Source organism: Anopheles ziemanni, chromosome X (genome assembly GCF_943734765.1).
Source record: "Anopheles ziemanni chromosome X, idAnoZiCoDA_A2_x.2, whole genome shotgun sequence".
In the NCBI taxonomy this organism is placed as follows: domain Eukaryota; kingdom Metazoa; phylum Arthropoda; class Insecta; order Diptera; family Culicidae; genus Anopheles; species Anopheles ziemanni.
The window spans coordinates 8,132,324-8,158,400 of NC_080707.1; the positions used below are offsets into that span (position 1 = coordinate 8,132,324).

The 26,077-nt window shown below is 49.2% G+C and overlaps 2 protein-coding genes across 4 annotated transcripts in view; both read right to left on the reverse strand.

Annotated features, from left to right (window-relative positions):
* Positions 1-18,661, reverse strand: part of LOC131290508 (all trans-polyprenyl-diphosphate synthase PDSS1) — a 43,265-nt gene extending 24,604 nt beyond the window's left edge. The window contains exon 1 of the mRNA XM_058319659.1: positions 18,046-18,661. Coding sequence (XP_058175642.1) covers positions 18,046-18,501 — 456 coding nt within the window. The 5' untranslated portion in view covers positions 18,502-18,661. The remainder of the gene's footprint in view (positions 1-18,045) is intronic.
* Positions 18,662-21,672: 3,011 nt separating this feature from the next.
* Positions 21,673-25,924, reverse strand: LOC131291418 (uncharacterized). 3 transcript variants are annotated; one of them, XM_058320627.1, is made up of 7 exons: positions 25,743-25,924; positions 23,426-23,982; positions 22,665-23,069; positions 22,479-22,585; positions 22,241-22,409; positions 21,967-22,165; positions 21,673-21,893 (listed from the first exon to the last, which is right to left on the reverse strand). In XM_058320627.1, the coding sequence occupies exons 2-7, from the start codon at positions 23,856-23,858 to the stop codon at positions 21,734-21,736; spliced, it is 1,473 nt and encodes a 490-aa protein (XP_058176610.1). In that variant the 5' UTR covers positions 23,859-23,982; positions 25,743-25,924; the 3' UTR covers positions 21,673-21,733. The 3 variants fall into 3 exon arrangements, with proteins under 3 accessions (XP_058176610.1, XP_058176609.1, XP_058176611.1); XM_058320626.1 differs by lacking the exon at positions 25,743-25,924 and adding an exon at positions 25,310-25,705; XM_058320628.1 differs by lacking the exon at positions 23,426-23,982.
* Between the last annotated feature and the right edge of the window lie 153 nt (positions 25,925-26,077).

Below are 26,077 nucleotides of genomic sequence, written 5' to 3' on the forward strand. Positions count from 1 at the left end.
TGCCGATTGTGGCAAGAGCATCGGAGCGGTGCGTCAATTATACCAAGCAGGTATACAAATGAGACCACACATTCGAAAGCGAGGCCCATCAAACGCTATCTACCAAATCAAATCCTCCTCCAACACAGCTCGCGTCCTCGTCGCCCATCCCCGGGTCCAAAACAAAAAAAAAACTTCAAGGGAAAACCACGCCAGCTTCAGCTTCAGACAGACAGACAGCCGGACAGACAGGCAGGCAGGCACACCGGTTCGAGCCGGGGGAGCTGCGTGAACTAGTTTTTCCAGTTTTGGGCCACCGCTGAGGCGGCGAAAACGCTTTGCCCCACTGACGACGGAGGAGTGCGGAGTTTAAAGAGACGCGTACCAAACGCCGCGCGCTCTCGGCTTGGAATCCGAACGGAGGCACGCACGCGTGTTCTTGAACCTACTCCTATCTACCCGCCCCCCCCCGTTGGCCAGCTCCTTCGCTTCCTCCTTTGGGGCGGTCCACTGCAAAGCCAGTTTGAGCAGAAGACTTTGGTTTGTGTGTGGACACCGAGTAATCGATCGCGTTTGTTCGAGTGCCCTACTTGCCTCGTTACGTGCGCAACTTGCGTTAGACAAGGCTCCGGAGGCAACTCGGCATAGGCTTCCGAGGTACAAACGCAGGCGGGACGTAGCCTGCCAAGTGCGCAGTAGTTCTCGCTAGCCCACGACATCTCTCCCGGAGAAGGCACAGAACCTGGTTGCGCGTTAGGTTGGTACCAATACCATATACCAGCGGACGGTCGGTTCGGTTCCGGAACGTCCTTGAGCACAATGGCGATGCAGGTGTCGGAGCAGCGATTTGCATACACTGACCATTTGCACCGTTTTACCACGTACCTTTATTTGGAACGTGTGCGAACACCTCCGTGTTGGTCTCGGCAACTTTCTTCTTATGCCTCAATTTGCCGGAGCGGTGCGTGCCAGCGACCCCGGTCACGCACTCGCTGTAAGGTGCTTTGCTACCAGCTATGGTTGATGCTCTTCCTACTCTTCCTACTTCACCTGCTGCTGTTACTTCCCCACAGGAGGCGCGAATTACAACATGCATCCAACCACCCCCCGCCAGGAAGCGGAAAGGAACTTCCGCGGGGAAGCGTCTTCAGTTCCGCGGCATATCCAACCAGGCGTGACAAAACGGACCCAGCTCTGGACGCGTCATATAGGACCGAATGTTTAAAACCATCGGTCCACCGGAACACCGGAAAGAGTGACAAAACCAAAATGAATTTGTGTATGCGAAACAAGTCCTCCCCCGCTCCCACCCCCACACTCCCTCGCCACTCCTATGCGTATGTGTGTGAAGGAAAGGGGGTGAACGAAAGTGAGCACGTAATTGAACAGTGTGGCACAAGCGCGCGCACCGAAGGAAAGCAAATGGAAGCGGCAAAGGCAGCAATCTTTCGAATCAGACGGACGAAACCGAACATTAAATTGAAGATAATAAAAAAATCGAAAAAAAATTAAAACAAAAACCAACCCAACTTGAAAATAATAAAAAAAACAGGCGGGCGTGCGAGCGCGCGAACGCAGTTGAAAAGAGAAAGTCGTACGTTTTGTACGGCGCGAGCCAACATGGCATCGATATCCGCGCGTCCCAATGAACAACCTGATGTGGTGTGAATGTGTGTGTGTGTGCGTACATGCCATCGGGACACGATCCATCGATTTGCCGATGGGCTAAGTAGTCGATGTTAATGATGCTGACGCACTGTAAAGAAACACTTACGTATCCAAAACAAAAGAAGACATTAACACGAGACCATCTGTAGCTTTGCTTTGTTCCTATGAGTTCTTCACGACGACCTTCCCTACAAACTACCCCTAACCTAACCCCACCATTCCTTCCACTAACACACACACATTTTGCATGGCCTTCACCTTCCCTAGTGGCAATGCACTCATGAGAAGGGTTACATTCTGTTAATCTCGACACGGACCAGCAAGATGGGAACTTTCCTTCCATGCAGGATACCACCCAAGGTACGGTACCTATTCTGACAATCAGTCAACTTCCTTACGCTCAAACTGAACAACATGCTAAAGAAAAGCTTGATTTCATTTTTGTCACGACTTGTTGAGACAGCGTCTAATATCGCTTGATTTTTAAATTATTCTCATCGTCAACACTATCTGTTAATTTGTTTTGCATCAAAGTGATGCGATTGAGGTCATTCCGAGATATCGGCGACTTTCTCGACGCAGTTTGTCAAAATCCGATGCAAAATGTAAACAAGAACCCACACCGCGTCGTTTTGAGGCTGGTGTCAGTGCTCTGTCGAACGATAGTGTATAGGGACTTGACAGATGGAATCGGTCCTGTGATTTTTTGTCGTAACCGATTTTATCTGTCAACTAAACTGGATTTCATAAACGCGAAATTGAGGTTCTTACGACAAAGCACTGCCACCAGACTCTCACCGGGTCGCTAACGTCGTTATCACCCACGTCAAGTTCTCACCGCAGTTCAATACCTTGTTGTTCACTTTTCAGATGGGATTATGACAAGCCGTGTCGAAAATGCTCAAATATGCAAGGGACGTCGATCTAGAGAATCCAGCTGATCGTGTCTTCCCAACGAGCCTTTGACAGCTTATTCAGCTAGGTCCGGCTTTGAGTTTTTAACGACCGCTTGCATCAGTGCAGTGTTGCGTCTGCTGTTCATAAGTTTTACTGTTTTAAATGAGTTTGGAAGTTCTTGTTTTCATTAGTTCTCGGTAGTTTTCGTGCCTAGGAAGTGGAGTATGATCATCATCGGCAGCACCGGTGGTGTTCTGGATGTTCGAAATAGTGCTACCTCCGTCGATTGGCAAACTCAGTGGTCACCCTTTCAAGGTATATACAACACCCAGCTAATGTTGACAACATGGATGAATAGGTCTTTCAAATAGAAGATTGATGGAACCTTATTGGGTAGCTCATTGAGCCACTCATTCACTGGGTGTTTCACAGTTCCTTTGCTCGTTGGGTTTAACTTTTTTAGAATGGATTAGAACAGATCGCTTCTAAAGCTGATTTCGTGTCGTACTGAATAACCGCAAATTAAAGCTTTTCCTAGGAGCGAGGGCAACAAGCCTTTCCCTTGGCCGGCGATGTGCCTCGAAATGCGGGTCCTTTTGTAACACCTCGTTCGATTTACTTACGGGAACTGTAAAAACTAATTATTAACTGTACGTCCATAACTTTCTAACGGCACGCCATACAAAGAGCGATATCGGCGGCCAAGGGAAGGGGGGGGGGGGGGGGGGGAGGTGAAAGAAATGTGGGGCGAAATAACAGCAGCAACAAACGTAAAGTACAATTTTCATAGGTTTCTCTCCTACGGGGCGCCGTGAGTGTTTTCGCTAATGCAAAAGCCACCGTAAATTGGTTGCACGTGAACGATGCTTCCTCCGACTTGATTACGAACACTCGCATAATTAGAGCCATTTGTGGCTGCCTGATGATTGTTTCGCTTTTTCATGCATTTGTTTTCTTTTGCTTTTATTGTTTTTCTTTTCTTTTTATTGTAATGCAACCAGAGACAGTTTGGTTGTGTGTATGAGAGTTTGGAGTGGTAAAAACTTTTAATTTCGCACAATAATAGCTTTTCGTTTCCGCTTCACCATCTGGTGCAAGGATGGGTTGTTGTTTGTTTTTTTTTTTTGTTTACTTGTAGCCACAGATGGGATTGGCACAATTGACACAATCTAGGGTGAGAGAAGCGCGAGAGAACCACTGGTCTCAGATGAAGTGGTCACCGACCAAGCTGTCCACCATCGCCAGTTCGATCGGTGCACATCAAAATGTGATAAACTGAAGCACATCTTGAGCAACCAAGCACTCAAGCTCCGGTAGAGTAAACAATCGCCCCAACCTAAAAACTTCTCCGCGGATGGGAGCCTAATCGAACGGAGGAAACAGAAGCGAAGAAGCCGAGAGAGAGAGAGAGAGAGCAAGGGATGGAGATTGCCTGAAGGACGTTTTGGTGGCTTGACCGCTGAAGTTTCTCCACTCGCGATGGCGACAGGGTACGGCCCCTGCCACCGTGGCCATCTTCAATCTCATCGTGCCGATCCGTCGTTATCATATCGCACGATCCGGTGGAATTTGACGACGGCCGCTTACGCAACCGTATTAAAAAGTCGGTTTCCAAATCGCACGCCACACCGAGGACGAGGGGGTTTTTAATAACTTCGATCCGGCCGAACGAGTATTTGTTCGTTCCGTTCCGTTCCGTTCCGTTCCGTTCCGATCCGTGCCGTCTGCGGTAGTGGTGGTGGTTGGTTGTTTTTGTGTTGTGCCCTTCCCATCCAGTAGCCATCGGCAACAGTGAAGCGTTCGGTAAACTGCACCTGAACGACAAAATTACGGGGGAGATGGCGTCTGCGTTGTGCAGTAGACCCCCGAGGTTGGTACACGCTGGTGCTGATTGCATCAACATCGCGGTGCTTCCTGGCCGATTGGCGACGACTATCATTGCCGATGACGATGATGATGGTTGGTGATGATGGTGATCGACCCAGGGCCGTGACTGCGCCGCATTGGCGCGCTTGGATGCGCGCTCTTTGCGATCAATCGCGAATCGCGGTGGCCTAGAAACGAAATACGATACCGACGCCGATACCGACGGAACGGGGAGTTGCAAAATGGAATTTCAACTTCGCGAAACCCTGCGAGGATACCGTTAGGGGGCGCACGCGCTCGATCCCATCCATAACCGGCACAACCACACACACACACACACACACACACACCACGGGAGCAAAACGGCACCTGCCAAACGAGTCCAGTGCAGGCCAAAGTGGCACACAGCCAGAAACACACGCATGGAAACCCCCCGGTCCCGGGCCATCGGCCCGTCAAAAACCCAAAGGAAAAGAACGCCCGGGAGGTGAACCGGGAAGGAGAGAAATGGGGCGAATCGAATGTGGCGCACGGTGCGACACAAAAACGAAGTTGCTCAGCATACGCTGCTCCGCCGCATTCAGCTGAGGTAATCCAGCTGAGGCGAATGAGCTGCGGCAGCAGTGATTCTCAACCGCATGTGTCAAAACTAAACAAATACCTCACACTCCCGGCATCTAATAACCGAAACATCCACCCCTCAAACACGTTCGGTACAATTGCCATACATACATGCCATTTGTACGGTTCAACAGAAACCCTAGATAAAACTCCATATCTGTTTGCATTGCTCCAGAGAAGAAATACATACCTCCAGAAAATGCATGCAACATTCCATTATATGATTGCACAATTCAAGAGCTGGCTTATGTTATACCACAGCCGATTTGAAACATTCCACCAACTGATTCAAGTGTTCGATTAAATGATTCGAATCCCTTGAATCTTGAAGCTGCTATAACTACACTTAAACATATGGGTCGCTGTGGGTTGAAGGATTGTCTTTAACTATGTGTTGCGTCACCCACATTTTGGTGACACACTTGTTCTCTTTAAAGCATCCCAAATAAGATATATGCAATCCTTCTAGGATATTGATCAACAAACTAAATGTTCCCCTGAACCATACACTTTCAACATACGCAAGCGTCAAGAAGATTTAGAGTAGTTTTTGGTGATTTCAATCAAACCGATGACGAAGAGGTTGAGAATCTCTGACCCTGCAGTTTCGGGACAGCTTATCCCACGCGGCCCGATTTCTACAGCACTAGCTCAGGGTGTCAGTTTCGTTCGAGATCTGCAGCTACCCCGCGAGATGCTGCACCCATACGACAAAGTGGTCCTGAGAGGCTGACGCGACGCTGCGGTTGAGGCAAGTGGAAACTCACCCACCGTGAAGCCGAGAGAGTGTCGACCATGCCATACCCAATCGAATCTGCCTCCTAGGCCACCCTCTTCTCCCCCCCCCCCCCCCCCCCCCTTCCACTCCTCATTCCTGGTTTACGAGGGTAAACGAAAGCGAAACTGAACCACATACACACACGCAAATGGACAAACAGGTAGGACCAACCTGTTTTCCACCGGCATAGGCTGTGCAGGCGTTGCAGCACCCCAACGTGCGGACACACGACACCGTCAACATCGACCATTTCGATATAACGGTGGTTGGGGACGGCATTGCAGGCATTGCCATGCCACAAGTTGCTCGCGATTTAATTAGCCTCACTCCTCAGCCGTAGCGTACTCGTGGTCGTCGTACATAATCTCTCGAATTGTGGCAGTTTGGAGCTGTTGGAGCTGTGCGAATTCGTAGCCAAAGCCAAACAAAGCCTACCGCGACATGATTCAGTAGGACGACGGCTCGCTTTAACTTGTAAGGAAGCACTTTCAGCGTTACAATCGCTATATTGCGCGCTGCAGCTCTCCGATTGTGGAGGAAGTTCAAGGCTAGATGTCAGGGATCGCTAGCGCACTAGAGTTCACGGGTTTAAGTAACGCTGTTGCGCTCCCTCCGAACCCCGGACTCTACTGCAACATGCACCTGAACCAATTTTGATGATGCAGCTCACTGCATTGGCCAACTCCTCCAGCTGGATCGTCTACGTAGTGCTGACGGTGCAGATATAAATCTTCCACGTCGGTCCCAAATGGTCCGTCGATCGGAGGCGACGATAAATCACCCTCCACAAAGGCCACACATATGCGAGGTTGCGCTTTGATTGCGTTTTACATCACCGTTCTGTCTGTGCCTCTCTGTGTTGACCCCTCCAAACATATCGGATGAGTCCGTCAATAGTTCGTGACGTTCGGCAGCAGTCGACCCCTCGCTGGAGCGTGCGTTGAGCGAGCCCAGATGTAATTTCCTGATCGTTGAAGGTCCCGGAGGACGTGGAGTGTGCAGCGACAAGTGGAGGCAAATTGGCAATGAACTATTGGCGAGATGTAGTGGGATGTCCTCTACCATGCCATTGGCATGAACGTAGGCAGACATTGAGATTTTGGATGTTTTTTTTGGATTCGGATCGGAACCGGCAGGTAACGGATGCTGCATGTAGCGAGGTACAAGGACATTATACAAGGGATCATTAGCTCCATCAATCCATCCAAACTCGAACGGAACGTTTGCGGAAGCAAAACAATAGGTTCGGAAAAGCTCATTCCTGCGTGACGTTTCGCTGACCTAGCTAGATGGTCATCCAGCGCTCAGTACACACCGCGTCGAACACGGTGGCAGAGATTATTGAAAGCAGCACTAAACACACGACGCACACATCATTATGGAAGACGAATGCCGAGGAGCACTAGAGCGTCCAGGTCCGGCAGTGGTAGTCCGCCCATACGAGCGATAGTCGATCGCTGGAGAAAGCCTTCGACTAGAATTCCAACGAGGCCTCCGCCTCGTCGACCGCTTATGCCAAGCACGGTAGCCAGGACCGGGGTGTAGGGGATGGGTTTTCCCGCCAATCTAGGCGTAACGCCAGCACCGAACGTGCCCGGACTTTACGAGCGCTAGAGGGCGGTGTTGCACGCGCTATATCCTTCGTGCTGTGCAGCGTGGTTTGCATGCGCTAACAGGAGGACCTACGGGAGCGCGAACCGCACTGCCGAACCGAAAAAACCAAAAATCCCAACTCCACTTCGCCACTGAGAGCCACAGTGAGTGCCTGAGTGGAGGGGGAAAAAAAACAGAAAAGAAAAGCATTGTTTTTTCAGCCCAAACCGCGCGGTTGGTGCGAGGACGAGTCTGTGAGAAACGCAAACATTTCAGAAGAGCAACGTCAAGCGCTGAAGATCATCAATATTAATTTCGACAATCTTACACCTGTCCTCTCGCGCGCCTCGCGCATCGGTAGTTTCACAACCGACCCGAGCCGCGTTGCCCTGGAGCTGGCTGGACGGTTTGATTAGCATATACGGTGCATTAGATGCCGATTGGTTTTCGAGCCGTTAAGCCATCGAAAAAGCAAAACGAAGCCAATGTCAACGTGTTTTAGCGCTTGCTAGCCATGGGGGCACTCTCCTGGCACTCCGACACGCAGTCTGGTAGACCGAAGCTTTTGTTAGTAAAACAATTCCTCAATGCTATCCGAGCTTAGGAGCTCATATGGTAGACGCATAGGAATATCGAAGGGTGCGTGGTTCAAGTCCCACCAAAACTCCTGCCAAAACGAATCTACAACTCAAGTTCTGTTATAAGAACTAAGCTAGAAATTACCAGGAGTGGCTACGATGATAAAGAAGTCCGCTGGAGAGGAGGGGGATTCGTCGTTACCTTGCTCCACACTCGGTGATTACGTACCGCTTCGCAACAATGCAAACGGATCGCGATTCCCCCCCGTGTGTTGTGTGGAGTTGAGAGTTCGTGAAAAGAAAAAGGATGAGGTGAAGCGTGAACACGCCTCGCATCGCCACTACACTGGTTCCTTGGATATTCACCAAGCGCCGTAGTATCACAGGCCCCGACAAGAGCTTTATGCAATCGCGCTTTACGCGCTACTGGCATGATACATCCGTACACACAGGCACGGCGGGGGTAGGCCCAGGCCCACCAGGCCTCTGCGCAACAGCGCCTTCATCGGTTGACGCCGTGCGCACACTGCAACCACGGTCGGCAACCTCTTGCATCGATGGGATCTTCACGGAAGTAGTCGAGTGATACTCCGAAGCTCCTGAACACACCCAACATTGCTCGATTGCACTCGGGTGATGCATGGCCGCACCGCAATTTCCCCTTCCTCGATGCCATGCACAAACACACACGCACACATGCGTGCACACACCACCAGGCAAGCGGCATTGCTTCTGATACTTTCGTGCAAACGCACTACTGTCGGGTTCGTGCATAGTGTGACTGAGTGGGTTTGGGGCACATACCCCTGCACGGTGCGGTAAATGCGAAGAACAAACGTCAGTCACCGTGTAGTAACACACCGTGTTACCTCCAAAAGGAAGGAAGACGACACGCACGTGCAGCACTGTGACTACCTGTTTGCGTACCAGCACTCCGGTACACGGATGAGAGTGTGCCTTCCAATATATCCCCGCTCCGAGGCTGGCGCGACCTTCAAGAGAAGCCAAGCGCAAGGAAGCAGCAGGCGAAAGTGAGGAGTACTTTCCCGCACCACACACGGCACGCAAGCGATCGACGGCCAATGACCAACACGGGGTAGGAACCCGCGAACCAACGGCTAATAAATGCCTCTGTACATCATAAACACCTGAGGGTCTGCCGTATTTATCGGTGCTGGTAAAAGTACTAGCGTTTTCGCGGGCCCTACAACAATCGCTACCAGACTGCAACAAATCTTCAGAGGTACCTCGAGAGCCGGAGGGATTCGTTCCGGTGAGGTGTCGAGATTCGGGCACGGAGAGGCAGGAATCAGGAGGTGCCTGGGAAGGTTTCCGGCCAGGGACCCAAACAACAATGGGAACCAGTCAACAACGTGGCCCTTGCTGCACACCGGATTAACCTGCCCGCCCTCGAGGTCAGCGATAATTTGCCACCGCACCTTGCAACCATCAACAAGTTGATCATCACCACGATTCGCGGGATACTCGGTTCAACAAGGCACAACAAAGAACTTGGATGGTTAATTTCACCCGTTTCACGACAATGCGCTGTATTTTAGTACTTGATCGTTTTCCCCCTTTTTTTTTTTGCTGTGTTGCCCGCCTCTTCCCAGCGGTGGGTTTTTTAAGCCCTCCAGCCTGGCGATGACGCTGCAGCACGGTCTCGCACATAGGACAGAGCAAAAACAAATAAAAAAAAAGGTATGCGGAATGCATAAAGCTATGCCATCGTGGAAGCGAGGAAAATTGTCACCTGAATGGGGCAATTACTCGGCTCAACCCACCGCGAGCGGGGCAGAAGTTATGGCTAAGCATCAGCTATTTATGGCACAACGCCGCGCGGTAAACGGATATTGGTAGCCAAGTGTCTTTTTACGATGACATTTACAGCCGGTTACTTCAGTTGGATTGGCGTGGAGTAACAAGATATTCGTGGACAGCGGAGTCGGGAACTAACGGATGTACCGGCGGTACCGGCACCTCTGATGCGAAGCGGTCTGCTTTTCGCTTCCCTTATTTTGTTGATCTAGCTCCCGGAGTTAGGTATTTTGGGACCGCCATTCTGTGTGCGTGCGTCGAGTTCTCTCACTGCTTTCGACTAAACAACACCGAAAACCATCCACAAACTATGACTCCATTCCCGTCGTAGTACCCCGGCGGCGACGCACCCTCGTCGGTCCGGTGGCGAAGTACCCAAGATTAATGAGTGACTCGCCAGGAACTACCGGGGCCACCGGGTGGCCCTGCGACACAATCTCGCTGTTCTGCCGCAGATGGCCGGAGCGCGCGGTAAAAGTGAAAGGGATCGTCACCAGCCAAACGCCGGACAGCTTCCTCCAAACCCTCCTCCCTCGCGACCTCCCCCCAAAACGATGGGATCCGCGCGCATGACCTACCACGAGACCACGAGATGGGTGCGCTACTCCAACTTGACCAACCGATTTCGGCCTGTTTCGAGCGGTGTTCCCGGCGGGCATCATAATTCGTATGATTTGATTACGAAATCGGTCGGTGGCAGTGTTTGGCTTTTAGTTCGATCATTTCGGGTTGTTTTTTTTTTTTTGCTGTCGAAATCGCACCTTCCCCACACCTCTTGGCACCTGACCATTACCATTCCCGAGTAGTCCGGTGCGGTTTCCTTTGCTCCCGGCAGATGGCGCACGGTTTTGGAGTACCTGTTTTTTGTGGGGTTGGGCAGTCAGTTACTTTGTAGCTTTTGTAGTCGCTGTACGAGCTGCCAGATATAGCGACCGTACCTCACCGGATATCACCGACACTCACAGGTCGAGTCTTCGCCAAAAAGTTGACCATTTCGGACTCCTCCTCTTCGGTACACAAATCTTGCCTCCAACTCTAGACCCGAATCTCCAATCTCCCGGGAAGGGACCGATGGTGTTAAAAAACCCAAGTGCAAAGTGCCCGAGTGACGGCGGGCCACCCGTCGTCGCACGCAAGATACATGAATGAACGCCGTATGCTAATTCGCTAGCCAAACAAACGTCCACACACATCCGATGTTTTGGGCCGTGGCGGGCCCGTTTTTGGGGGATGTTAGCCAGCTGGCAAGCTGTACACCGGGCGATAAGGGACCCGGGGCCGAGGCATCACTTTCGCAACCTTCGCCGAAAATTGAAAAAGGGAGTGTCGTTGTGTTGTGTCGTTTCCATTTTCCGTGGTGAGCTTTGCCACTCCTCCTCGGCCTCGTTCCTCCCATAAAATGTACTCAAAACCTCCCTACAGCTTCAGCTTATCTCTTGCCCGATAGAGGCAACTCGAGTGGGCAGCGGTCAATGGACAGTTTTGGGACCTCCACATGTGAAAAAAAGCTTCGCTTCAGTCGCTCGGTCAACGCACACGCAAATTACCGCATATATACAAACTTACAAAAAAAAAATGAGGAATAGTAATGTGCCTAGTCGGTGTCTGCAGCTCGAAATCGCTACACAGAGGTGGGCAACCGATGGGGCTTACAATGCATGACCTCAACGCTAGTGCAAACAACAGTAAATCACCTGCGCCTAGGTGCTCCACCGAGCTCCACCGTCCGGCCTCGAGCGTTCTACCCGCTCCGATCGCTGTACGCTAGGCAACTCGGCATCACCAATACGGCACCAGACCTAACGGAGGAGCCGTAGCATCGGAGCAATCCGAGGAAGAACCCGAGCTACACCGGCTGGTAACTGGACTCCCACCACTTCGCGCGCATCCCTCGCACAAATATTATGCCACGATCAATATTGACACTTCACATGAAATCCTCAATGAACGCGTATCCGCAATGAGGGACGCGCGTGCGCTCGACACCCTACGCTATCGGCCACATCCAGATCCGATCGAACCGATGCTGATCGCCACACACTCAACACGGGCGAGATTCCCCGGGAGTGCCTCAAGTCCGGCATCAACTACAGCGGATTTCTGCTGATCTGAAGAGTCAGCTGCTCGGTGCAGAACTCTCACTAGCGGTACTAACGAAATATAGATCCTTTATAGCCGGGGTAACGCCGCAGGTAATGTCACAACTTGTCTCTTCAGTTGTGATAGCCGTGGACCGCTCTACAAAATTCAGATCGCTTGCAGCGCGTGGATTGCCGATTAAGAGCTGATCGTTTCCCAACCTGATTCGGACAACTTATCACGACTCGGATCGAGCAGGTAGTGGTACACAGTGCGTGTCTAACTCGCCCCTCCTCTACATCAAGCCAATCCTACCAGACCGAATCGCTCGTACCTCATATAGTTTAGTAGCAAGTAGTTTCCCGCTCAGCGGAGGGCCGAATTTGGCCCGGAGAAATTTCTCACAGCTTCCCAAAGGGGGCTTCCCACTAGAGCTAGAGTAGCCTGATCCGGTTATCAGTGCGCACGGCGACTCCGTTGCAAACCCGGCAAAAACGGGGAGAAAAAGGTCACACACAACAAGTTTTCGAGGTCATCGAGCGAGTCGGCAAACAGATGATGATAAACACATAGCCACCCAGATATACACACACACACACACACTTGCTACAGGATGAAAAAGGGTAGTAGCATAGCTAATCAACGCAAGTGCAGCTTCAGCAGGGTCGTCGCTTGGTGGTGGTATGTGCACATATTTATCCCACACCACGCCGAAAACCATCCGTTTCGTACGGGCGAAGGCTTCCCGCTTCCAAAGGCCCGTCTTACATCGGAGCCCCGTACCAGGCGCTATCTAGGTCAGCCGGAGTGAGTCGAGCTGAGCGAGTCGAGCGTGTGAGCGCGCGCCAACCACCATGCCCGAAATTTCTCCCCAACGTGCTCGCTACGGTCGAAAAACTTGATTTGGTTTGCATTGCCTAGAAAGCCGGCCAGGTCTTGAGCGAAATGTGCAGGTGTGGGGGGTGGGGATGGGGGGCGTGTCTTGAATCTGCAGGCAGGAAACTGAGCGCGTATCAATGTAGCTAAGGCCGCACAAACACGCGCGCGCGCGCGCTCGCCTGATGTCTATAACAGGCAGGATTCCAACGGTTCATCGCCGCTTTGAAGTTCAGCCTAACCGACTCTCGATCGCGTGAAGCTGTTTGGCAAATTGATCCACCAGCCAGTAAACGATGGTGGTTTCGGGACTGGAGGAATACCGTCACCCTAACCTAAGGCTCACGCAGTTGTGTCATCGGCTACAACTTTAGTTCCAGCGTTCGTGAGGCAGACCACCACCGTCCTCTGCTGCTCCAGGATATCAGCGCGTCAGAAAGCGCAAGAAAGTGCAAGCCCTGCGGCGATGAAAGACCAAAACGCCGCCACCTTCATCGTCGTCATCGTATTCGGGAAAAAACATCCAAGCACCACCACTCTCTTGACGCATGCAGAGGTATAAGCGTGTGTACACGTCTGACTGTCTCCCGCAATCCCGTACTCTTCAGCATCTCCTGCGTAGCCTTATTCTCCTTGTTTTTCGTCTTCCATGTCCGCCCCCTTTCCCCGTCGCATACCACGTGTCCCCCAGGAAACCCATACCGGGGCGGCGACGAAAATGAGGACAAACATTTGGGCCGACCGAAAAACCGGCGCGCACGAAGCATCAACAACGTAAAATGGGCTCTCTCGCTCGTGGCATGGTCAGCGTCGTCCCATCAGCGGGAAGATAGGTGGCCCAACGGGGTTCAGCAACGCCCGGTTTGCCGAACTCGTGATCGCACCACAAAAACACCGTTTTTCTTACCATCGCCGCCTTTCCCTAGCGGGGAGGAGAGGGGAGGAGCACCACGTAATGTCGGAGGCTGCTCTCTCAGGTGCCGCTTACCCCGATAGCGTTCGAGGTGGGTCAAAATCAACAACTAAAACGGGAAAGCACAGGTATGCGACTTCGCCTAGTTCGGTCCAGCACAATTTGTTGAGCACAAGTTTGACATCAGCAAAATCGCGGTCGAGAAATAGGAAGCACACGGCAAGACACGCAGGCGACACGACGACTTTGGGATTCACATCCAACCCAAGCTGCATCGCTTAGTCATTACTATTCAACATTGATCGCCTCTCTACTGGTGACATTGGCGATGTCTACCAGCTCACGCGTCGTTCGCCACCGGACATGGTGCATTACCAAGGTACAAGGGATCAGAAGATCCAACCGGACTTATCCGTACGCCCGGACTTGCCCAGAAGTCATGCCGAGTTATCGATTACAACTTCAACAATCTAGTAGTCTATAATTATCTAGTAGACTGTCATGAAGATACAGCAAGAAATATCGTTAGTCTGTTAGTTTCGTCTGTAGTCCGTTAGTCCCGTTAGTCTGTAGTCTGCGGTCTGTTTCTGAACGTGGAATAAACGAGGATTGAAATAAGCAATGTATATAACCAACAAAACACCAGAAGTTTAATGGCTGCAATTGCAACTAACATGCTATTACTTCCAACATTGACGACTTTCTTAACTGCCCAACCACACAGTGAGTGTGTGTGTGTGGAGGGTGCACAGACTCATCGTGAGACTCTAAGCGCTGTCGCCCACCCCGACGAGAGGACGACGACGATATTCAGTGGAGATGTTAACGATTGATCTTCTACTAGCGAATCGTGAATGTGGTAAACTTATAACCCAACACTATCGGCATTTGGATGAAGCAACAAAAGAAACGCATAATCTCCAGCCCGAGCTGCTGCTGGTTCGTTTGCTTCGGTTCGCTTTCAAATATCATTGTGGATTTCATTTTTTACAAGGCAATCCGTAACCCTAGCCACGCTCCCTCCGTCTCCCCCCGTTTGTCCACTCCATCTTGGCAGTGGTTTTGATATTTTATTTGTGTACGTGCGCGTATGGATTGGAATTTCGAGGTTCGATTTTGGCTGCGGTGATCGGGAAGTGGTCAACTTTGACGTGCGTCCGTAGGCACTCCCCGCACCGCCTCGCTTGACGCCGAATGCAGTGAACCGCAAAACCAAATGTTGGCACCAGCGTTCCGGCACCTCGGCACACTCGGCCTCTTTGCTGACAGGTGATGCTTTTGCTCTTGGACCGACCGACTACGCGTTCGAGAAAACATGATAGACAACTGCGAGACTACGGGCGGGCCCTGGACCATCTACCTACCACGGAACTGCGATGTATTAGGAGTATCTATAAACCGAGGCTGGGTATCGTTAAATCTGGGCTATCTGGGGATTAGGCGGCAGCATTTAGAACACGGCCACCCGGTCCACTTCGCGCCCTTCGTCAACGCGGGCTGAACTTTGCACTGAAGTACTATGCCATTCATGCCGAAATCACAGAACACACTGGCTGGTGAGGGTGGGACGACGAGGCTATTGGTCTCGGATTTTGTGACGCTCACGTCCGGAACCTGGAGGATTGCTGCACACCACACTTTTTTCCGCGCGGCGGGCCTTCCTGCCGGTTGGTCCGGGTCCAATTGGCGAATTTTTGAAAGTCTCGACAGGTTGATTGATGATTGAAGGTGTTGAGAAAGCGTAGGTACCTCGTGCGCGCGCACTCACGCGCTCTCCCTCTCACTCCTTCTCGCTGTATCTCTCTCTCTCTCTCTTCCACTCACTGTTGGCTCGAGGTGGTAGTACACCAGATAAGCGCATCGGGGTACACCGTCCAGCTGGCTAGAGACGGATGAGTGTTTGCTCGTGGAGGATAGATCGCCTTAAGAGGCGAGTGTGGCACACACCTGACACACCCGACACTGCAGGAAGCCACCGGCTCCGAGACTCCGAGTTTTCTACACCGTTTGCACTATTCACTAAGTTCCGGTTCCGGTTGCGCGTGCAACGCGGGGCTACAGCAGGATATACCCTGGTGCGCCTTCCGGAGGCAGCGTTTGTTGTTGAACGTTGTTGCACATTCTGTTGTAGCACTGTTTGGGGGTTTTCACTTGGTTCCTTGCCTTTTGAAGCTTCTCTGCTATCGCTGTACGGCTGGCTTATGGCGGACAGGATGCTGGGGGATGGACACCTAATGTCTCCAGCAACCCAGAACATCGATAGGACCCCTGTTTGTCGTCCTGAAACATCATCCAACCACCACCCTCTCTGATGTCGTCATGGCGTAAACAGTGGTCGGCCATTTTCAGCCAGCGTCAATCCTTTTCTAGACCCACCTTCCCTCCCCCTCCCCCTCTCTCTCTCGTCTTTCCAACACCCCTTTTTTCTGGTATTTCATCCAAATATGTTTTCACCAACACACACACACACACACACACGCATGTGCGCACGCTCACGCTTGTTTGCCATTGCTTTCTCCATTACGAATCACATTTCTCTTTCGAAGTGATACTTTCGACAGTTTCATCATTACATGTTTCGCAGCTTTTTCGCATGGTTCGCGCATGATCGTGTTCGGCAGAGGTTGGCTATCCTCGCCATTAATTTTCCTTTACCTGGTGCATACTACCGCCACTCCTCCTTCCTCGGGCCGGCGGAAAAAAAAGGAAACCCCCAAAACCACTGTTGGCAGAATCAGAATCCTGGCAATGGCAAAAAGGGCAGCACACCCACACCGAGGGGTTCCAAGAGCCGCAAGTTTCTTATCCTCAAATCACAAAATCATCTTACTACTATCTTATTATCGTCTACGCGATTGCTGCTGCTGTTTTCGTGTCGCTGTTTCGAGAGTCCTCGGCAGCTTTATGCTTTTTTTTTTGTTTTATCTTTACTTTTATTCACTCTCTCCCCCCAAAACAACAACCGATTTCCGACCGCCTTAAGGCCCTCACCTCCTTCCCATACCCCCTCGGCCCCTAGTGTGTTCAGCTGCTTCCCTTTCTCTTTCACCACTCTTTCCCTCCTCATGTGGTTTCACCTCATGCCCGCCCCGCCGTCTTTCAACCGCATCCCTCGTCCTCGACGGCGTCGTTGTTGTTGGTCTGATTCCCCCCCCCCCCCACCCCCTCCATCCCGCACACACCACCCCCCCCCCACCCTTTTTTACCCATCTTTCTTCCACTTTCTCTATTGTGTCCGCATCACCCTCCCCACTGCGAGGGGGCGGGGGGAGGGTGGGGGGTTGGTAGTGGGGCGCGGGGGATCTCTCTTCGTGGTCTTCGCACTCGTCTCTCGCGCTCAGCCGCGCAGCACACTCTCTTATCGGTCGGCAAACTACAAGCTCGCCCTAGTAAATAAAAACTTTATAGATCAGGTTCGTCGCCAGTGGCCGCGCTGGAGTTTTTCGTTTTGCTTGCTGTTGGCTTAATGTTCCGCGCACGCTTCGCTTTTCTTGCGCGCACGAAAGGAAAACCTCTCGCACAGGAGCATGGAAAAATCTACGCTACTAAAATTGGCAGACGGCGGAAAACGGCACCAACAAAACGGAAAAGTAAACAACAAAAAAAAACAAAACGGGGGCGAAAGGGAAATAAACGAGCCTCCGCTCCAAACTCGGCAAAACCGCAATTGATCCAAGCATGACAAATTACACATTTTACTATCATCCCTTGGCTGTGTGCGTTCGTGTGTGTGTGTGTTTTTTTTTTTTTTCAAATAAAATACAGGTCGCTTTTCTTTTTAACATCAAGTGTCGCACTCCGACGCACTGTCATTCGAAGAGCAGACATAAGAATTGAGTGTCGGATCGCATCAATCATTGAAAATTACCAAACGCCTTAAACTTATCACAGACACACACGCACCGCATCGATCGGTTCAAACATCAGCTTATCAGCGCATGCCAGCTTCAAACATGCCGTTTCGCCGCTTGCTGTGTTAATTGAAAAATGTTTAGAATATTACCGCACGAACCGACCCCTGCTGTTGGTGATCGGTGTTCGATTACGTAACGATCCAACACACACCGAAACTGGCGCATGGGAGCGCGCTTGCCACGTCCGAAGGCGCACGGCGCAACGGTTCGAAGAGGTTCATTGCGTTGTCCGAGCAGGCCCGCCTTTTTGGTGAAGGATCCGTGTAGGGAATCCGACGGAGCGCGTTTGAACCAATAACCACCGAAGTTGATCACGTCGGCTCCAGCAAGGATCACGCAATCGCACACGGGGATACCCTGATTATGCGCCATCCGCGACACCCCGAGCCCTTTGCTCGCTGCACGCACCAGGGATCGCTTACCCTGGAGGGTCACGCACCCGAAAGGGGAAAACTCAGCACTCACCTGATTCTGTTTGAACAGCGGTGCACCGGAGCGAGCTGGAACGCCGACAGGCTTGACGGGCCCGACGGCACCGACGACGGCGGAAGGTTGAATGAAGCAGCTGCCAGGGCCAGTGTAGAAACTGCGGATACCGATCGCACTACCGACACTACTGGCCACGACCCCTGCGCCGGCGGCCACCAGCGGGGCAGCGCCGTGCGCGGAACCGAACAGCGGGTACGTCCCGAGCAGCGACGATCCGCGCCTTTTTGGCACCGCGAGCAGCGGGCTGCGGCCATCGCCGCCACCGCCACCATCACTGACACCTCCACCAGCTTTCGTTGGATGCTGCTGCTGCAGTAGGTCCAGCTGGGCCGCCGCTGCCTGCTGCTGACCCTTGGATGCCGCCACCAGCTGGGACAGTTTCTCCTGCACAACGCGGGCACAGGCCCGACTGGACGAACTTGAACACGCCATAGTCAAAACAATTGTGATCCGATCGATGGCCAGCTCGGGTACTCGAAGCCCCCGAAAACGGCTTTCTGCGCTGGTCGGGCTTTTGCCCCACCAGTGCTGCACTGCGCGCCGTTGTCGTCACCACGAAACCACCTCCGCTACCACCATAGTCACCGCGGCCGCCTGCGTCGCTGCCAGCATCACCCCGCTGCTCGTCTCCGGCCCGGCCGAGACGGGGTATGCGCGATATCACACGATTACACCGTGTCGCTGTCACTTTCCTTCCTTCGGGCGGCACACACACACACGCTGTTGCTGCACCCTTCACACAAACTCCCTCTCTCTTTCTCTCTTTCTCTCTCTCTCTCTCTCTCTTTCTCTCTCTCTCTATGGGTTTCACTCTTTCTCTCACGTACTAGGCCAGTACGATCGCGTTCGGTACGTTCGCTCACCGCGAGAGCGTGAGCTGGTAAGATCGCCTAGGAGATGAGCTGCCGCGCTCTCGGATACCGTCGGGCTCACGATGCTGCGAAACGGGATCCCGGTGCCGATTGGGTCAGATGGGTGGAAGATTTGGTAGCCCGCTATTACAGCCCTGGCGGAAAAAGGGGGCGAGCGATGCTTTCCCGCGAGAAGATCCCGTCGATCAGGGTCGGCCACCGACCACTTCTATCGCTTTCCCTCCCCTTGGTGCGGAGCGATGGCGAGAGCAGGAGGGCGCGAGAAAGAGGGAGAGAGAGAGAGAGTGTGTGTGTGTGTGACAGAGAGATAAGGTAGGAACCGTTGATCGCGCTGGTACACCGCAGGCCAGGTCTGCAGGTGACGTCGCGGCACCTTCTGAACAGCCGGGAGGGGGGGGGCGGTACGCGGGGAGCAGAAAATCGCTATTGAAGGATGTGGAACCTGCTGCCCCACGTCTCGACCAAGCAGTGTGTGTGTGTGTGTGTGTATGTATGGGTGAGCTGCGTGAGAAGAAAGATAAAGGGCCGAATGAATTCAAAACGAGCGTGGCAAAAGGTAGAAAGCAATGCCGTAGCACATGATCGTGCGCTGGACAAGAAATGTAGACGACACACTGTCCTCCACGCCAATCCCCACCTCCATTCCCCCCCGCATGCGCTCCCCCCTCCCGTAGAAAGGTAAGAGTGCGCCTAGGATGAAAGAAAGCACGATGCGCGGGCCGCACGAGATGGAGCAGCAGCATAGAAAGCAAGAGCCCAGCGCATTTGATGGAAAACGGAAGCGGGCCAACGCGGTTTGGGCAAGCGTTCGCAGGATTCCGAGATCGGCTCTCCAAGATACCAAATCACATCGATGGACGGATGACCCGAATACTCCGGCCCACACGCAGCCCGGCAAGACCGCGGGCCGCAAGCTGTGTGCGAGAGAAAACTGGGTCTACCATCTCACATTCCAGACGACGACGACGACGACGACAACGTTCCTTAGATCGGGGTTGCCGGGCGATTGGGCATGTGCATTTTCCTACCATCGAGCGGGTTTTGGCTCTTACTCTTTCCATCGCTCTATCTTTGTCCTCCTACTATCTCCTTTTGCGTGTCTTTCTTCACTCTCTCCACACGCGCAGCATATGTATGCAGTCATGTCGGGCAACATGAATCTTCGGAGTTGGCTGATATGACGGCTCCCCCGGTCTTGACGTCATTCCCGATCTCGGTGGGAATTTTCCCGCCAGTCGTAAACAACATGCTGCGATTCTACGTTCTACCCTTAACCTTGACCGATGCGGTGCCCGACATGGGTGCTGCGGCGTGTGCTGTTCATTAGCAAACAATTAGGCCCAACAGGAACATTCTAAAATAATTAACCAAAACATAGCTCTTTTTCTAGCATTCCTTATTCCTAACGCGGCGCAAATCACCAAGCAAATGCTTCAGAGAAATTAATTAACTAATTATTGTGCTTAATTATCGGGAAGATATTAGCGTGGGTTTTTTATCTACAACACTTTGTTAGACGCTCCTAGTTTTTACAGATTATCCTAAAACTGCTCTTTCCAGAAATCGAAAATAACAAAGCAGAATAAAAAATAAAGAGCATATGAAAGTACCGTTACCAAACTGATAACTGACAGCTCTTGTTTACAAGCTATTGCATAACGCATGGCACTTTGCGTTTGCATTCTGTTGCAGCACCGCTCAATGCCGGATATGGCAGTGAAATGACACAGCTCTCTAGAAGATCCCTGCTGGCATGCAAACGATACCATATGTTGGACCAATATTGTTTCTGCACTGCCCAAAAGAGCTCCTGTTCGTCCCGGATAAGTAGGTCATGTTATGAATGGCAGCTCAAGGCACATTTTTTAGCCCCTACATTAAGATGTCGTTCTAATTGCGAGCATCTATCGCTAGCACCACGAGCCCTTTTTACCCATCGTTCTGCACCGGGAAAAAGGGTGGCGGAAAATCGGCAGTTTTCCTTTTGTCCTTTTGTATCACACAACGATATGACATGTACATCTCTTGCCGGTCACTTGTTTGCATCTCTTCAATAGAATTCGGTATTGCTGAACCTTGCGAAATATGCCCCGAGTCGGTAGAATATACCGTAACACAACCAGATTTACCCCTCCCGCCGGAACGTGCGTTAATTTTCGATTAAAGCACCCGAAATTAATGTACCGATAGTTTCCTGCACAAAACTGCACGTGCTGTAACACTGTCTCTCTTGCACTTACGTAAATGTATGCTCCACGGAGTTTTTTAACTCCACTTAAGACCAGTTTTCTCGTCAACTGACAACACGGACTGGGGATACAATAACAGAAAGCATATGATAGTGACGTTTCGTTGGCGCCGCAACACCTTGTGAAATTGTACAGGGTGGTTACAGTCGGATGGTGTAATCAGTGGTTGTTTTCTACGACCTTCATCACAGGTTGTTTGATTATAAATATTCAAAAGATTTTAAAGTTTTCAGTTTTCTCCCGAACGTCCTCGCGATTCCAGTTCCACAACGAAATTTATTTCAATCGCTACCATAGGTCAGCATCAATCGTGATGAAATCAGAAAAATATGTTATGTTCTACACACGGATCAATGTGAAATAAGCTCCCAAGGATAAAATGCTCACCCACTCTTGTCGCAGAATTTAACATAATAAAAAACAGAAACAAATAGTTGAGTATGTTTTTGGATATTAAATAAACACGACAAAAAAACCCTGCATTACTTTCTTTAATTCAGTTTTATATTTAATATCAGAAAAGGGAGTTGCACATTAGCCAACCTAACGTAGTACAATATTTGGTTTATCCAGACTGCATACCGTGTCCGCCTCAGTGCGTTCTGAAAGACAGTTCTTATAGCTTAAATAATCGAGCACTCTTCTAGGTAGTGGAAGAGCCTGTATAAGATCTTTTCGCTTGATTGTTTTATGTATAACAAATCTGGAACGAGAATTTCAATCAAACCATTAGCCACAGATGTCAGACAGTTGAACGAAAGAGAACCTTGACCTACCTGCATATATGCTGTAAGCTTTGAACGTGCTTGAAACGCGACACCGGTTTGGTTAATTGAACACGCATAGGACCATACTCTGGACGCCTATGTAGAAAGAATAAATATCTCCCACTTCTGGAATGCTCAACAGCATTTTCTATGAACTCCATTATTGTTCGCGACTTAAACTTAGCACAAGATCCGAATGAAAAAGATCCTGTGAAATAGGAAAAGAAAAGAAAAGAAATGTAACAGAATCCCGCGTGAACTTCGCTTCTACGCAATGTCTCACCTTGATCCTGATCTATTCGTACGTGACGCACCGTTCCATTTAGCTTAAACGTCAGAGAAAATATATAGTGGTCATCGGAGCTATCTCTGACTAGAAAACTACCATCCGGTTCATTAGAAAGTATCTTCTCTGCTCCTTCCGAAGTTATTGGACCCCAGTACCAACCAAACTGCAATAGACAAAGGAAACATAAGGTGTGTTGCTCCTAAAAAAGGTACATCACAACCATAATCCGTACCTCTTGCACTTTTTCTATGCTTGCTGTAAAGTCCATGGACGATTTTCCCTCATCTGACTTCTTGTTCTGTTCACTGGTGTCTCCCATTAGGTACTTGAGGTCAGTGTCTGGGCGAAAAAAATAATAATAAAAAAGACGATTAAATGAGTAGAATCCACACCGAAAGCACAGGCTAAAAAACCATACCATTGGAAGGAAGCGGTGGCAACTTCCGAGGTGTAGTTAATTTTTTGCCAACTGTACAATCATTTTTCTCCTTGTTGCACACTTCATTTTCTTTCCTGGTGGAAATAATCGATCGCTTATTGCTAAGAAACGGCTTATGATGCTGCTGGCGGCTCACTCGAAATATGTTACAAAACTTTTGCTTCAAATTTACGGAAAAGTTAGATTTCTTGCACTGCGTACTACGTATCTCATGAGGAATAGAATTACGTTTGCAATCTGTTTTATCACTTGAGTGTTTCTCTAGGACTTTGGATGACTTTCTGTCGATGATAATCTTCGATTTACTGCTTTTACGTCCATTGATGGCAGTCAACTGTTCTCTGCAGTTTAGTAAATTATTCCAGCTGTTCCTCTGCGATGCATCTGAAAGAAAGCATTACAGTATGTTAGTATGTTTATGAATACATTATTTAAGATCAGTTCGATGAATAGTAAACCAAACATAATAAAATTAAATAGATACAATTTCCACTACGTTACACTTTTAATGCTCCAAACTTAAGGAATAAGCCCGATTGAACACCGTCATTAAAGTAAACGCAAAACGAACGAAATCATACATTGATCGAACAGAATTTGATAATACTGAAATTTTGAAGACAATAAGATTAAATAATACAAAAAATGTTGTACAGCGTGTTGATGTGGAGAAGCGTACCAAACACCGCATTCTCCTACATGTGACCTAGCACGGGATTACCGAGCGAACTCGCACTTACCGTTCTGGTTTTTATATAAAGACGTTTCAGCATTGTAAGTGTTCCTGATCAAATCAATTGGCGTTGTATAGATGTCGGAATCAATAGGAACGTTGTAAAAGTCAAGAATTTTGTTGTCATCTAATGCATCGTGGGACATCGCTTGCGTTATAAATATAGAATCATCTGCTTTGTTTTTGATTGAATCAGTCAATGAGTTGTGAGAGCAAGATAAACGCTTTCGCAATGAATTTGAGTTTCGTTGAATTGTAGACATATTGCTTTTCGTGTGACGGTAAAGTGTGACGAAGCACTGTGACTTTTTCCCCGGACTCCACGTTTTTATCTTCAGCAGATACGTTTCAGAAGTATCGATTTGTGAAAAGTGACCATTGAAAGAGTCATCTTTCACCTTGTTCGAACTGTTCTTCGGCTTGTATTTTTTGTCGTTCATGATGTTTCGTTTGTTGCGAATAAATGAAGAAATTCAATGAACGAAACACGTTGTAGTTGATACGTGACGGGTTAGTTAATGATTCAAAGTGTTGAATAAGATATACAATGTCAAGCTAGTATATCTGAAATGAAATATAAAAATAAATATATCAATAGAAGTGACAAGAACTTTGTACAAGCATGCAAACAATAACGAATTTTTGAAAATGCACAGGAGTCCTATGGTCAACTCAAACACCGCAAATAATATTCTCTACAGAGTGTGTTATGCTTATGAAAGAAAATATATTCCTGTTTTTTGTATACAATCATGGAATGTTTTAGCATCTCGATACGAAAGGTCTGCTAAAAAAAATAAAAAACCAAAAAATTAAGGGCCCTTTTTGCAAATTGCACTTCATTGATTGCCGGCAAGCATCAAACATGCACTTCTATAGAAATATCAACCTAATTATGTTTGTTAAAAGTAGTCGTTCTCGGCGATCGGGAATGATTGATCCTTAATTTGGCCAATTGAGAAAAATCACTTTTTTATTCACCAGTTCTAACACAAAGCTTTGCTTTTGCGTTCCGACTGATCAATTGTAGAAATGATTTTACATGCAAAACTGAGACATGAGCAGTAATGTCACTAAAGAACGGCATATAACCGGAACAAGCATATCACGATGCACATGATTTTTTATCGGCTGAACATGGAACACAGTAACAAAGGATCGTAACAAACAAAGCATTCATTATGACACGGCTTTGAAGGCACATTTGGGCGTTTTGTTATGCAGTTACAAAGCTCGAGACGTCGCAGAATATGCATGATGTCATGAGGCGAACAGCAAAGCTCCCTTCACAATTTGGCATGGTTTAGAGAGCGGTTAATATAGGTAATTACCTCAATGATGTATCAATTATCAGGGATGTTAAACACTTAAAAAATAAACCGATTGAAAGAAAAAATGTATGCCTTGCCCATTTCTCCATTTTCCGACAGCAGTTACTTTTTGCTACACATTGCATTTTTGCATTGACCATTGCATAAATGATTACTAAACTAAAATGAAATGAAATGCCACTCTCTTCTTTATACTTTTGATCTCGAGAAAGCTACATATTGAAAAGCTGCTTCTGAGTAATAGGTGAAGAAAAAACGCAACTTCTACACGACTTTCGATCACACCCGTGGAAGTAAAACCATACTGCTGCTTGAATCAAATGAAATGGGTGTATATTTCATTTAGGTAAAACATTCTCGTAATACTAATATTAACTATTTTTGAATGTATGATGTATTCATATATGTATAATATCATATACATAAGTGTAGTATAAACATACATATATAGGCAATTTGCAAAGAGCAGCGCACTCAACATTAATCAAGTGTGTAGTATACCGATGTGTTCAGCTTACATTTTACGACTATTCCTTTCTTCACATATAGCTATTGCGCACCTTTCAACGACGCTGATAAGCGATGATGATGGCTTTTTCTTCCACAGTAAAAGCGTAATTCGACGCTTCAAACGGAACCTCCTTGAACAATTTCTCGCTTATATGCATATTTCACGTACACGCCTGCCCTGCACTTGCTTGTCACTGCACTACATATTCTATGCTGGGAAATTTGTGATTTGCATTTGCAACTGCCCAACTACAGAAATCGAGTTTTCTGCACATTGGGGGAGGGGAAATAGCATTGTTTCTTTCAACATTCCACCATTTGCGCACCTAACTACACGGCTATGCACTTTCAGTGTTTTTTTTTCATATACGTGATGTCAAATTTTACTGAACGCCAGGCCATTGACGAACCATTTTCGCTGAACGCTAGGGATGGTCCGAGACTAGTTTGCACAACGATCATGTGTTAAGTGGTCACTCTTACCTAGCATTCAAACCACACGAATGAATCACCGTTCCTTAGGAATGAAGATGCACCCACGAAAACACGCAACATAATCGCAGCAGAAACATGCAGGAATTCCTTAATGAGACTTCCTCGTAAGGAGTACACTAGCGTAAATTAGGCAGAAATCTGTCTCCTAGAAAACAAATCTATTTTCACCACTGTGGTTTCACCAGGGTGGACCATCTCTAAATGGTTGACAGCTGTCATTTGTATCAAGGTGGTTAGATTTTGTAAATCCGTTGCCAAGCTGTATAAATTACTGAGTGGTTCATTCGTGAAATCTTTAATTTTTCATATTTATTATTATTTGT